The 13,364-nt window shown below is 47.8% G+C and overlaps 7 protein-coding genes across 7 annotated transcripts; 5 read left to right on the top strand and 2 right to left on the bottom strand.

Moving 5' to 3' along the window:
• Positions 1-374: 374 nt before the first annotated feature.
• On the top strand, positions 375-2,020 carry BJ212DRAFT_1444059 (nuclear protein DGCR14; the record flags this gene model as incomplete). The annotated part of the gene is made up of 4 exons (XM_041337910.1): positions 375-1,145; positions 1,200-1,413; positions 1,468-1,936; positions 1,969-2,020. The coding sequence occupies 4 exons, from the start codon at positions 375-377 to the stop codon at positions 2,018-2,020; spliced, it is 1,506 nt and encodes a 501-aa protein (XP_041199314.1).
• Positions 2,021-2,279: 259 nt separating this feature from the next.
• BJ212DRAFT_321891 (NEFA-interacting nuclear protein NIP30) lies at positions 2,280-3,307 on the bottom strand. Its single transcript, XM_041342921.1, has 7 exons — positions 3,162-3,307; positions 2,977-3,103; positions 2,856-2,919; positions 2,784-2,801; positions 2,695-2,734; positions 2,520-2,643; positions 2,280-2,466 (listed from the first exon to the last, which is right to left on the bottom strand). Exons 2-7 carry the CDS (start codon positions 3,093-3,095, stop codon positions 2,454-2,456), a joined length of 378 nt encoding a protein of 125 aa, XP_041199313.1. The 5' UTR covers positions 3,096-3,103; positions 3,162-3,307; the 3' UTR covers positions 2,280-2,453.
• A 656-nt stretch (positions 3,308-3,963) lies between these two features.
• Positions 3,964-5,003, top strand: BJ212DRAFT_321614 (uncharacterized protein). The gene is made up of 4 exons (XM_041342919.1): positions 3,964-4,070; positions 4,132-4,233; positions 4,288-4,345; positions 4,394-5,003. Exons 2-4 carry the CDS (start codon positions 4,211-4,213, stop codon positions 4,772-4,774), a joined length of 462 nt encoding a protein of 153 aa, XP_041199312.1. The 5' UTR covers positions 3,964-4,070; positions 4,132-4,210; the 3' UTR covers positions 4,775-5,003.
• Positions 5,004-5,170: 167 nt separating this feature from the next.
• Positions 5,171-6,760, top strand: BJ212DRAFT_1259692 (uncharacterized protein; the record flags this gene model as incomplete). Its single annotated transcript, XM_041330046.1, has 8 exons — positions 5,171-5,308; positions 5,360-5,394; positions 5,446-5,544; positions 5,597-5,654; positions 5,706-5,874; positions 5,933-6,011; positions 6,069-6,405; positions 6,455-6,760. The coding sequence occupies 8 exons, from the start codon at positions 5,171-5,173 to the stop codon at positions 6,758-6,760; spliced, it is 1,221 nt and encodes a 406-aa protein (XP_041199311.1).
• Positions 6,761-7,008: 248 nt separating this feature from the next.
• Positions 7,009-8,189, top strand: BJ212DRAFT_321444 (ribosome biogenesis protein SLX9-domain-containing protein). Its single transcript, XM_041342917.1, has 5 exons — positions 7,009-7,178; positions 7,227-7,349; positions 7,415-7,517; positions 7,568-7,826; positions 7,881-8,189. Exons 1-5 carry the CDS (start codon positions 7,176-7,178, stop codon positions 8,008-8,010), a joined length of 618 nt encoding a protein of 205 aa, XP_041199310.1. The 5' UTR covers positions 7,009-7,175; the 3' UTR covers positions 8,011-8,189.
• Positions 8,190-9,778: 1,589 nt separating this feature from the next.
• Positions 9,779-10,707, top strand: BJ212DRAFT_321392 (uncharacterized protein). The gene is made up of 3 exons (XM_041342916.1): positions 9,779-9,945; positions 10,003-10,111; positions 10,177-10,707. Exons 2-3 carry the CDS (start codon positions 10,094-10,096, stop codon positions 10,633-10,635), a joined length of 477 nt encoding a protein of 158 aa, XP_041199309.1. The 5' UTR covers positions 9,779-9,945; positions 10,003-10,093; the 3' UTR covers positions 10,636-10,707.
• Positions 10,708-10,778: 71 nt separating this feature from the next.
• On the bottom strand, positions 10,779-13,195 carry BJ212DRAFT_1295331 (uncharacterized protein; the record flags this gene model as incomplete). The annotated part of the gene is made up of 3 exons (XM_041332305.1): positions 10,779-12,677; positions 12,728-12,961; positions 13,010-13,195. 3 exons carry the CDS (start codon positions 13,193-13,195, stop codon positions 10,779-10,781), a joined length of 2,319 nt encoding a protein of 772 aa, XP_041199308.1.
• Positions 13,196-13,364: the final 169 nt, after the last annotated feature.

Here is a 13,364-nt window from a genome sequence, read left to right as displayed (position 1 = left end):
CTAAGACCACTACATGCCCACTCGTTTTCGCGAACTATTTTGCAGGGCGTACCTGCTGATCCATGCCTCCTATGACATTAATGACAGAACACAAACAGAACGAATACCCATTTACCAGCGACCCTTTGCGCGTGTCTTCACTTCCGCTGGTACCATGATACATTACTTGTTTCCGATCTGTTCTCATATTCTCATTTCTTTCCATCTGTCATTTTATTTTTCTCTCTGGAATTGTGTCAATTATTCCTAATGATGATTTACGTAACAATGCCTCTCAGCCACGTCCACTACATTCAGTGATTGCAGTCCATTTGGACTAACTATTAAGTACATAAGTACTGTAAGTACCACCACCCAAACTCTTCTACCCTACAATGTCTACCCCTGGTCCATCTGAATCATCTCGCTCGCTAAATTCTCAACAAGTGCTCGAAGAAGATGAGTACACAGCAGCCTTGTCTCACATCATAGCGAGAGACTTCTTCCCTTCTCTCGTGCATCTTGACGCGACCAACGAATACCTTGATGCTGTATCATCGAGAGACCCCCACTTGATCAACGCATCCGTGCGTAGATTACAAGAAGTTAACAGTACCCCCACCACCTACCGCGGACGACCATGGCAGACGCCATCCATGACGCCCTACGGTGCTGGTCCATCCGAGACACCGTTACGCACACCACATGGGGACCCAGTAACGAAACGCCCGCGGTATAGCACAGACATGAGTCTGGACAATTTCCAGGCGCGGTATACCTCAGAAGATAACGCTAGCTTTACGCAGATTATGGATGAGGAGAACCGGAAGAGGAAGGAGAGGTGGGGCTGGGCATGGGAGGCACAGAAGAGAGTTGAAGATCAGAGGGACAAGATGATTGAAGCAAGGGAGAGGATGATGATTGAGCCTGCCCAAGCAACAGGTGTGAGAGAGAAGTTTGTGATCGAGGCCCCTACTGTCGCAGGACTCATCACGCAAAGTGGAGAGTCGTTGAAGGAATCGGAAGGTGAAAGTCAAGATGCGAAGGACAACGACAAGGGTAAGGGAAAGGAGGTGACTATCTTCAATGAAGAAGACGAGCCTATGGACGTTATGGCCCCAAGGAAGGATACTCGTCCGGCCGGCGTTGATGGTTGGAATTTCAAGGTGTGTTTGGCTCAGACGAGATTTTCAGTTCATGGCTGAAGTCCTGGATTACAGGCTCGCAATTCTCTCATGTTCTCCCCTGACGCCGACATGTCTCCGTACCACCGGCGTACATCAAAAGCTAAAGCAAGCGATGATCTCGGCATCATAACGCATGTGAATACACGTCTACAAGAGCAAGATGAAGGAGATTCTCAGTCTCGAGCTGCATCTGCCCCACCAAGTCCCACTCGCAGTCGAATTGATGCTGCCATCACTGGCACGCCATGTAGGTTTTATTTCGCGCTGATCAATTTGTTTTTCTCTTAAGCACCCTCACTAGATCGACCGCGGTCTCCCACCAATGATTTTTCGCTTGTTCCCAGCCTGCCTTCACCTACCGCTGCTGAACTGGGCCCTTCTGCCGTTAATCAGCTCATGACATGGGGAACCCTAAATGCAACTCCACGGGTATTGTCAAAGTCCGATGATCCAGCAGAAGTCTTGCCACTGCCTAGCACACCTTTCCACATTGCTGCGCCATCGAGCCGCGAAGCATTATCTCACAAATTATCCGCACATGCTTCGAAAAGCCTTCGCGCGAAAGCTGTCCTCCTTGGGGGGCCAACCCCAATTATTGGACGCACACCAGCCCGAGGGGGTTCTTCAAAGCCAGGTTCTATGGGCCCTCCAAGTTGGACTCCGCGGAGAGCTGACGCACCTGGCAATCTGACACCTGCAGGAAAGAGATTGTTGGATAGAACTACGATGGGTACTGCAGCAGCGAGAAGGGCGGAGGCGATGGGTCGAATGTCTGGCTGGGAAAGGGACGGACTGGGGAAAGGGATCTTAACCGTGTGCGGTGGACACCGACACCGACAGCTCGGGGAGGATAAGACCTATTCCGCGGACAAAGCAAATGAGCATGTCTTATGCATGCCTCTGATGTTGTATTTGAGGACAATGGAATGTCAAGACTAGGCAGCGTGTTCTCGAATTAGATGATACTACTACAGTGAACAAATCCGCAAGGACAACTACAGGAAAGTCGGAAGATGGAACTATGATGGATGTCATGATCCGGACATCTTGCGACGTTTTGTGGCCGGTGGTGCATCCTCATCGATGTTCTTAATAGAATCCTTCGCCTTCGATTCGCTAGGTGTCGGAGCGTTAGAATTCGGTCTCTTCTTCACTACAACACCCTTCAATGATTTCTTGACATCTTTCTTGGATACCACCACGGGAGCTTTAGGCTTCTCCGGAGTATCATCACTCTGTTTTCGTGGTTGTGCCATAGGTTGCGTAGGCTTGTTGAGGTCGTTTTCCCTAGCTGCAACAGCTCTTTGCAGATTCTCAATGTCAGCGACGGAGGGATAATGAGTGGAAGCATACTTTCTGAAGTCTGAAAGCTCCTCGCCGTCCTGTGCTTTCCGGAGGCGTTCTTCTTCGGCCTGCTTTTCTCTGATAGAATCTAGAAACATGATCTCGTCCTCTTCTAGTGCTCGAAATTGATTCGCTACAATTGGGCAAGTCAAGATCACCATGAAAATATATCATTCCGACTTGCCTAACTTCGTCTTCTCCTCCCATTCTTCCTGTTTCGCAGCCTAACATGCCTATTAATTCATAGAATGAAGAACGACTGAGGTAACGCACCCTGTTCGCAGCTAATTTCTATTCACAGTTTGATTTCAAGTGGACACCCGAGGCAAAAGCAGTGCCACTCACCTCTGCTAAACTTCGACCATCGAAAGAATCTTCCACAGGCTGCGGCGGAGGCACCTGTCCGAGCCTAGCATAGTTCAGCTTCGTGTGTCATTTTATTCTCAAGGCTGTATCTGCTGCGCACCTGGCATATGCTGCTTTCCACTGATCTTCTCTACGTGCCTTCGCCTCCTCTAGGTCGTTTTGAGATATGAATCTCGAACCGACACCGCCAATTGACACTGATGGCAAACCGTCCTCCATGTGTTAACCTTACCGATAATTGAATGACCCCATCGGTGTAACCATGGCCGGCATTTCGGCACTTACCGTCGCTTCACAATCATATGTATTCAATAGAGCACAGTTAGCAGACTACTTTCGTATTGTTGTCACTTATGAGAATCCGTGTAGTGGATGGCCTGAACGCTACTGTTTGACAACTGATCAGCGTTCAATTTGCACTAGCTGGTTCCCAAGCTTCATCCCTTTCTCTTCATTTTTTAAAATTCCTTCACCCATGTCTCTATCAGCTGCCTAGCACTCGAAAACCTCTATCGGTTCCGTCAAACAGCAGCCTTGCAGTATCAGCCCGGAGTCATGCACTCGTAGTACCTTCAGCGACGAGAACCGTCATTACTGCACCTCGTATGAACCTCTGAATGCTAATCGAGCGGTGTCACTTACTTTGTCCCTTAATCTGCTATAGCTTGGGCGCAGGATGAACCTCCTTCTCCCATAGATGACGACCATCATTTATATGATCAAAGACCATCCGACCTCGCCGCTTCTCGTTCGTCATTTGGAGGATTAAATGGAACTTGGTCCGAGCATCAATCACCCTGGGGAACGTTCGCACGTTCTCGAGAACCTCAGGGAGAGTCCTCGAGTCAAGCGGCTGGCAAAATAGGCGCTGCCTACCAAAATCGACCACCCTTATCATCATACATTAATCCCCAGTCGTGGAATGTGCCCCACTCCCAGACAGCTTCTCCGCTGGAGAAGGAAGCTGCGCATCCTCATGCCGAGTCCTCCGCGCCTTTCACTTCATCTCGCAATAAAACGCCTGGTTGGGACACGCCATGGGAACCAACCCGCGATTTCCCTACGAATGATTATTCCCACCTTGGGATGACTGGAGATCGCTCAGATAATGAGTCAGGAGACAGGTCCAACTTCGGGAGATCTAGGAAAAAGCGCTTTAGAGCCTTCATTCTTACGAATATATATGTGCCATTAGTGAGTGTAGTGCTGTCTACTCACTCTGTCGTGTGTATAAATCTGCGATCTAGCTTTTTAGATTCATCAATATAACGTTTACCACTGCAGCCCTAGCGGTGGCCATCAGGATACGCACGATCGAATTGCAAGATGGAGTCATGGGAATCGTAGGAAGTTCTCCGTACGTTACTTTGCGGCTTGATAAGTGACAATTTGATGAACATATGTTTGCCAGAACCTTAGTGATAATATTTTCACCTCTAACTTTGGTCCATGTTATGGTGGCGATATATGCGAGTCTCTCTAGCTTGATTTCTCATCACCATCTCATACCATCATAGCTCGAATATTTTGGTCGTCCCATGGGATTATGGCGAACATCTGCCAAACTTGCACACACCCTCCTCGAAGTTTGTTTCATCTGTGCATGGTCTGCAGCGTTTTCCCTCTGTTTCGACAATTTCTTCACCTCCCTCATCCCCTGTGCGTCGGCAGGAAGCATCGCTTGGTACAACGAACTTAGTCGGCCTGAGCTAACGCTTCCGAACCTTGGACGAAATAAAGGCGGAGTGGGAGATACACTTTGCGACTATCAACTTGCATTGATTTGCCTGGTTGGGGTCGGCCTGGTCACGTATTGCATCAATATTGTCATCAGCCTCTTCAGGATTTTTGAGAAGGTCAAGTCGTACGCTGGTTTTCGCCCTACAATGCCGTTTTAGTGCACTATGTGGCTCATACACCCTTATATCTTGGATCATATCACGTGGATATTCATCGGATCCATCGTTTTCGTTTTCCATTTTATGCTATCACTTCATATATATATATATTCCTTCATTATCACGGACTACCAACTCAGGCGGTGTATCATCTATATACCTTTCCTCATCCACGTGTACTTCTACATATTTCTATAGCAGCATTAAAGACCACTGAATTGGTCGATTGCAGAGTGCTAAATGCCACTGGTACTGACAATCAATCTGTCTTCTCGGTTCATCGGAATATTCACACGGCAAGTCTGTACCTGTACTCACCCTTCATTGAATAACTTCGAGAAATACGTGTGCTCATCCAGTGCTAGGTCTTGCTTCATCAATCATCCTTTAGTTCAGATGGCTACCGTGTCCGACCCCGGCGGCGAGCCCTCAGAAGGCGCCCCAAGGATCACGAACACTAAGAATTACATCGTCGGCCTCGGCCTCCTCTTCGTCGTTGTCCTATTATGGACTGCATCCAGTTTCTTGACGCAAGTAAGCACACGAGTACACCTCTGGGCAGTAATATCCATTAATTTCATACAGGACATGTATGATGACGGGTACCAGAAGCCATTCCTGTAAGTGCGATTCCTATCTTTGTAGTTGGTTCCATATTTACCATGATGCAGAATAACATATACCAACACCGCGTCATTTGTATTTTACTTGCTGCCATATATCACACGAAGATTATGGGTTAATCGGTGGGGTCTGTCCAAGTCCGCAAGGTAACTTTAAGCGGTATTCTATACTTTAATTGCTGATCTATACCGACTTCAGGTCAACCATAGTTTATCAGCCGCTGGAGCAAGAGCTTGATATCGATGCAGAGCCCGCAGTAATGAAACTGTCTATCACTTTTGCACATGACCCTTCTGACTATCTCTAGGTGGAGCTGATAGCTCCAATTGATCAGGTCGATAGACCGCTAACCGTGAAGGAGACCGCAAAGATGGCCCTCGGATTCTGCTTCCTGTGGTTTATTGCGAACTGGGCTTTGAACGCTGCTCTGGCATATACCAGCGTTGCAAGTGCAACAATTCTGTCTGGCACGAGTGGTGAGTGTGTATGTACTACTGTCTTTGATCAACTGTACCAATATGTCATCCCTGGAAGGGATATTTACTCTTGCCGTTGGACGTATGTTCCGCGTGGAAACCCTAACGTTGGTAAAGATTGGAGCTGTGCTTACTGCGTATGTAGCTATTTTCGCCTTCTTCGTGGATGATTCGGCTCACCGACTTGTAACAAGTTTTGTTGGTGTGATCCTTGTTGCTATTTCTGATGGGTCTCCCGACGACCAGCCAGATGCAATAGGGTCGTCAATAATTTACAAGGTGGCTACTTCGTTGCCAGTTTTGGGAGATTTCTTGGCTTTGTTGTCGGCCGTGTTTTATGCGCTTTATGTTGTCTTCCTCAAGGTTCAGATTAGGGAGGAGTCGAGAATTGACATGCAACTGTTCTTTGGGTTTGTGGGATTGTTCAACATAGTCCTATCCTGGCCCATGGGTGTCATCCTGCATCTGGTTGGAATAGAGCGCTTTGAGATACCCGCTACTCGTAATGCTGTCGTTATTATTCTGTTGAATGTGAGTTTCTGTCGTCTATATCTCAATCTTTGGAGTTTACATGTTTTAGATGGCTATCACTTTATCGAGCGACTACCTTTACGTTATTGCGATGCTGAAGACCACACCTCTAGTGGTGACAGTCGGTCTCGGTCTCACTATTCCAGTCGCGGTCATTGGGGACTCCTTCCTTGGTAAGCCTGCCGCAGCGCAAGTATTGGCAGGCGCCCTCCTGGTTGTTGTAGCCTTTATTGCAGTCGGTGTCGAGAACGCAAAGCCAAGCGGGGGCCGTGACCTCCTTTCTGGGGATTTCGTGGACGATGCTCGCGCCCAGCAGTCCCAGGTTCGGCTTGAGCACGAGGATCCCCTTGAATGAGTTCATGTAAAGTTTATGTTTGCATACAGCTGTATTTCTCTTGAAGCCACACTCTCGCATGATGACGTTTATCATTTTTCATCGATTGTACTGCTTAGATAGATTAGATTGAATTTTGGAGCACTAAATATATATATTGGTTTTCGAGGGTAATTTCTCCAGACTTGAAAGTGATGCAAAGACCGCGGGATAATATCGCTACATGAAAACTATATAGTAAATTCGGCGCTCATGTACATGTGACTCGAGGACTGATCAAGAATGGTTTGGCGCTACCGCGAAGGGATGACAGAAGGAATTTGGAGGGTCTAACAGTAATACGCCGCAAGTACCTAGTATCTGTTTACACTTATTAGGATCAGAAGCTCTTAGCATCTTACGTCATGTACTGGACGTTTGATTCGAATCTATCAAGATGGTGGGTAATGAGCCTCATTGCTACACATCTCACTGATATTCAGTATAGCCTAGAGAGCGCAGGAAACGTATTTCAGCCCATGAACCTTCCGTTAAGCTCGCCCGGCGACAATTTGCAGTGCAAGAGAATGCGGTTGAAACCGTCGAAGTAGGTGCCGCGGCAGAGGTTTCAGTGCGTTATATCATTTATGACAAAATTTTAAAATTTCTCTTATGCTTAATCTCGATACTCGTCAGGGGAAAGTAATATTGCAAGAAATGTCCACAGCAGCTTCTGAGCCTCGTCATTCAATAAAGAAGAAAGAGAAACAGCAGCTCAAACACGAAGCTTTCATTGAAAGTATGCTCTATATTTCCGATCATCACTCCTCTTCTCATCTTGTGTTTTAGAGCTGAAATCGAAAACATCCCCGTACTCGAAAGTGCAGAGACGCCGATTCAATAGACGGCAACGAGAACAAGTCGGTGGCGGACTTGATGTCATTGGCGCTGTTCTTTCCGCTATTGATATGGGTGACTCACCAGAGCAAGGCAGTCCAATGGCCGAGGAGACAAAGGATGCTCACGCTCACAAAGTTCAACCGAAAACGCTTCAGATTGGGGAGGGCAAGGGAATGCCGCTAAGGAAGAATCAACGAAAACGTGCTTTGTGAGTTCATACAGATTTTTCACTTTTATCTGCTCGTGTTAATCTACTTTTCAGGGAACTTGAGAAACTTCGACAGCCATTGATACTCTCAAATCCACAGTACTCGTCTAACCCATTTCAAACGATCCGCACTCACGCGCAGAATACACTCGTGAAGCGTGCTGATGTCCCCAATGCGCAATAACTTCAATGTACGATAATCTAAATGTACGAGAGTCTACAACTACATTCATGACTATACCCGGTGTTCCGAGACTTACACGGTGATGATGGATGGTATGCGACCACTGGCATAATGTCAATGTCCTCGATTTTCGCCATCCGGGTAGATGTTGAGGAGCGACATGTTTGCTTCTTCATGAGGAAGTTATCTAGTACATTATTCGGGAAGCGCATGATGACATGAGTTTGGATGACTCGCGTGAGTGTGCTCATTCGAACCCATCTATATACCAGCATTCATTTCAGTCGTATGCACACCTAGGAAGTGCGCGTCAGATTTCAAGTAAAGCAAAGGTATGCAATACAAAAACTGAAAGCGCTGACTTGTATATTTTCCAACAGTACCAAATAGTATCGTGTACTGCGTTATGGCATAAATTCCCAAGTGTGGTCGTTTGGGATATATCGCCAAACATTGTCAGTGGTGCCACAAGAAGTGTTTGTATTGATAGGAAACGGTAGGCTATACCTGCTGAACATGAATCCATCTCCTTTTACGTGTATAATATCTGTGGCAAATAACGTAGGTTTGTTCCCAGACCCCATGGGGACTGTTTTATTTTTTCGCCGCTTTGGAATTCCCAACGATGTGATCTCAGACGTATCAAGATGAGTCAGTGCCTCGTGTCTCGGGTGCATTGCGCGCAGATTATGTTCACAGGGACTGTGCTCCGGGTCCCGTTTTTTAAGTTCACGGTAGACACGCGCTCAAACGCCACGGGGACCATTTGCTACTACAGTTAGCCGATTTTTTGGGGAGATTATGCCTTTATTTCGTAGATCGGCACTATTTCCGATTTGCGAACTGTCAGTGGTTTGAATGATTGATGACTTTCATCCACAGTTTAACTGGTCACATGGTTCCAGGTAACTACAACTTCGTGGGTGATTTAAATCGCAAATAATGGCCCTGACCTGCACTGTTTTGCTATGCATTGTTGCTCGCTACTCGCAAATCCGTACATTATGTAATAGCCTCACGCAATTGCAATTACATTTTATTTCGAGCAATGTGCATCTAATATATATAACAGACACTAAGTATTTGTTTGTATATCTACAGGATTAAAACAGTTGCTGAGATCCGATTGTGCCAATGTCGCAGACGTCGCAATGAACCTTCCCCACTGAAAACACATACATACTATTTCAAACACACTTAATCAACTTCCCATTCACAATGGCCACGAACATGCTCTCGCCAATCCAGATTACAACTAATCACTGCGTTCCCTTTCATCAAATCAGTATCACAGCAAGTCATATCTAGCATGTTGACATTCACCCCACGTCCTGCCCCAGCATCACTGCCACGCATCTGCCACACTTTACACCGACCCAGCCTCCGGTTTTCGTCATTCACCTCGAAAAACGCGTCCCGACAGCCTCATTCATCCTGTCGCAAAACATTTTCAACCAATTGCAAGGACTTCAAGTTGTTAAGCTGCAGATTGACGGTACATCAGTACTAGCTTGCGTCCGACACGTCCCATGACGTAGTATGTATGCGTTACTGCGCTTGCATTGAATAAAACTCCGCGACAACTGCAGGTTTCGATGTATTATGTTATCATTCAATCATCTACTTGTTCACCACAGCAATAATGTACGCTCATTCACAGGAAAATAAAATGGACGTTCTGCAGGAAGGCGCAGTTGACGATGACATCCTGTGCCGTTTTTCCCTCCCCTGCTGATGGCATGGTTTACATCTTGCTTCATCTCGCGAACGTTTCATGTCAAAATTATTACCTTTTATCCCTCGCCAAATGTATGCTCAAATACGCAACCTCCGCGGAATCTCCACGAAATTCCATAAAAAACATCCAATACCCGAGTTCACTGATCACAACGATCATCGATAATCGCACGGCCCAGCATGACCCCACTGCTTTAAGTTGCACCTTCCTGTCCCTTCCTGTATGTTCAGTCCTAATTTTGACCCCTTTTGCAGAACATGGCAGTGTTTCATCGAGACGTGGCAACCGGATAGGTTTCTATCGAGGTTCCTCAGGTCTTGTTAAGTTCCCAGTGCAAAGACCATTATGGCCCTCCAGGTCAGGGTAAGTATCTTGATGTCTGCGTTTCATACAGAACTTTATGACGAGGCAACCGATTCTCCTCGTAGGGACCAGTTATCTGGCCTCTGTCATCAGTTTGGGCAATACTCAATAGTGCAATTTGTACAGTACAGGCTCGTGTTACCGGATCCGCAATATGTCATTTGCATTTCCATCTCGTTGATTCATTTCTTTTAGAAAACCTCACTTGTGTATTGTTATCTTGGGGCCCTGCCCGGGCCATTGACTATCGGACCACAAACCCTATCCCAGCAGCTGTCGGAACGACGCCGAGGCAAGTATCTGATTATGTGCGACACGGACATGGCGCTCGCGATCTTGCAGGTCCGCTACTGCATGTGCGGGACCGACGCCACGACAACATGAGCTTAGGATTGATTATTAGCACCCTTCTATTAACCAAACCATCGCAGAGTCGTGTGTCATTGTACGAGAACAGGTTACGACCTCTGCAAAATCTTCCTCTAGTACATCAACTGGAGAAGGTCTTTGCAGATGTGAATTAACCTACAGCTCGAATTAAACATTAACACTCGACATCGTATGTGATCCACAGCTCGTCTATTCGCAACACGGCAACAACGCGGTACAAATATATCGTGGTATGTAAATAAGGTATATGCAGTGTCATACAGAAGGTAGCTCAGACTCAGGTGTCTGGCTCATCCCCTGTGCGGCTCATTCCAGCACTCCAAACCGTACTCCCGCTCCCACCTCCGCTCCTTCTGCTTCTGCGACTTCTCCACTCCTCTCCAAGGCTCCTCGGGGGCTCAGTAAAGCCTCCCGGTCTGCCTTTGGCAATCTCATCGATAAGCATTTGCTCATGCGCATCCAATGCTGCCAGAGAGTTCTCTGCCTCCGCTTGCTCCAGAGCCTCATGCGTGAGTTCAGACCGCCCGTCACCAATAATGCCAAGTTCATTCGTTGCTTGATGACTATTGTGTGTCGAAGGCCCGGAATTAACAGATGAAGTGTCGGAATGACCAGTGGTGGATCGTGACCTGAACATTGAAAAGAGACTGGCTGTGGCAGTCTGAGGGCTCTCGGGGGTCGAATAACTCTTTTGTATGGACACCAATGGAGAAGGGGCAAGTTGCTCAATACCCATGAGTTTCATGGTTGCATGGAGTCGCTCTCTTTCCCGCCGATCCTCCTCGTCTTCATGGGTCTCCAGTTTGCGTGCGTTAGTCATGGGCGTGGAAGTCGACTTCAACGTAAGAGGTCGCAAATTGGCTGGTTCGGGTTTCTTCTCTGCGCCACCGAACAAAGAGAAGTTCTTCCAGTCGATGGATATAGAACGTCGTTGAGATGTCTTCGGGGAAGAGGTATCGGAAATGGGGAGTGGTGACGATGGCGCCTTCTCGGGAGCGGGGGTGAGGGCGGAATCAGAGACTGCTCGAGAGAAAAAAGCTGATTGCGGTCGAGGTTTGGATGCCTTCGCTGGTGCACTGGCAGTGGTTGTTACACCCAGAGAAGGAGACTTAGAATGCATGGTTGGAGACTTCTCATAGTCCACCGAGAGGACATGCTCGAAACCTTCTTCTGCAATGATTCTATCGATGATTTTGGACGCATATAAAGAAAGTGCCTTGTTGGCATCTTTGAGAGTCTTGACTTCTGATCGTAGGGCCTCCAGGTCTGTATTTGAGTCTGGCATGTCGGAAGTGGAGACTTTCCTGGTGTCCGTAGATGCCTTCTTTCGTCTTCCTTTGCCACCAAGAGCTCGATCGCCGTCGATGGAATCTCCGGAGAGAATGTCCTTGTTCTCAGCACGGCCAAGTTCAGCAGCCAAGTCAAGTCCTGGACCGGTAATAGGAAGGTCAGCGAGAGACTCTCCGCGCGGAGCTCGACTGGGAGAATGTGACGCCGAGTCATTCCTGCGCACATGACGTCCGTGGCGGTTTGAAGATGGCGAATCAGATCTGAAATGTTGCTCCAAATCATCATCCTCCATCATCTCTTCCTCGACCCTGTCCAGCACGCTCCTGCCCGTACTCCTAAGACTACCTTCGTCAGCGCAGTCGTCTACCACCACTTCATCGTCATCGTAGCCGCCGTCCGTTGTGTTTGGGGCGCCACCGACTTGTTTTAAGAGATCAAATTGACCACTTAATGTCTTCTCCCGTAACAAGATCATGTAACTCTCGTTGTCCTCTTGTAATTGATTGTTGACTCTCTTCAAATCCACGAGCTGCGCTTGCAAAAGTACGAGAGTACTTTGCAAGGATGTATAAGATGTTGATAGTGTCGAGAGTTCAAGTTTGAGAGCGGTCATTTCGGCTGGTTCGCTTTCCGGATCGTTGAGGTCCTGCTTAGTAGAATAGTGCTGGTCTTCGCGATTTCTAGGGACAGCGACTTCTGATGCCTCCGCCTCCGCCTCAATGTCGGTGTCGAGGGAATCGGGGCGAGAAGAATTCGTAGTAAGGGTTGCATCAATAGATTGGGGCGGTTCAGCAACTTTGCGGGCTTGCGTAAGAGACTGAATCCGTGATCTGAGGTGCTGTTCGTTGTCATAGGCTGCTTGGCGCTCTGCCTCGAATGTTGATGTCTACGAATCATCCATGTATGTATGAAGTGCGAGAAGAGACAAAAACGGACCTGCTCATTATATCGTCTATGCAAATCTCGCTTCTCCCGCTCAAGCTCCCTGACTTGTGCCCGCAGCTTGTCAGAGACTTCGATACGGGCTGCCATCTCCTCTTCCATCCGCGCTTGATCAACGTACAGATCATTCAAGCGAGATTCTGCCAGATTCAGGGCAGACATGACATTATCGTTCTCAGCTGTCAGACTGACAATCGTCTGATCCTTATTTTGGATTTGGACAAGCAGCTGATGTGGCGGTCAGTGAAGCACTCTCTCTCGGAATTATGAACGCACCTGTTCCTTCTTTTCGGTCTCATGTTTCAGGGCAACATTCAGCGACTCACGAGACTCTGGTCCCATTGCTGGTGCTGTTTTCGTAGAAGAGCGGCGTGAGACCGCTGCGCCCTGTGAATTTGGGGTACGAACAGAAGCCAGAGCTGGACGGGGTGTAGAAAGACTCTTCGCGGGGGGAGGCGACATGGCGACGCTAGATGGGCGTCTGGAACCCGGTGGAGTGGCCCGAGAAGTTGGGGCGCTATTCATGATGCAGTTCAGGTATCAATGTTCAGGCGAACAATGTTCAGCGTGAAGCGGCGTAACGCTGGTATCTGAGCGCCCTAGAAAGTTATTGGTACATGAATTTGGCTTG

This window comes from Suillus subaureus, assembly GCF_016647635.1.
Source record: "Suillus subaureus strain MN1 chromosome Unknown BJ212scaffold_2, whole genome shotgun sequence".
Lineage (NCBI taxonomy): Eukaryota > Fungi > Basidiomycota > Agaricomycetes > Boletales > Suillaceae > Suillus > Suillus subaureus.
This window is presented reverse-complemented; position numbering and strand designations above follow the sequence as displayed.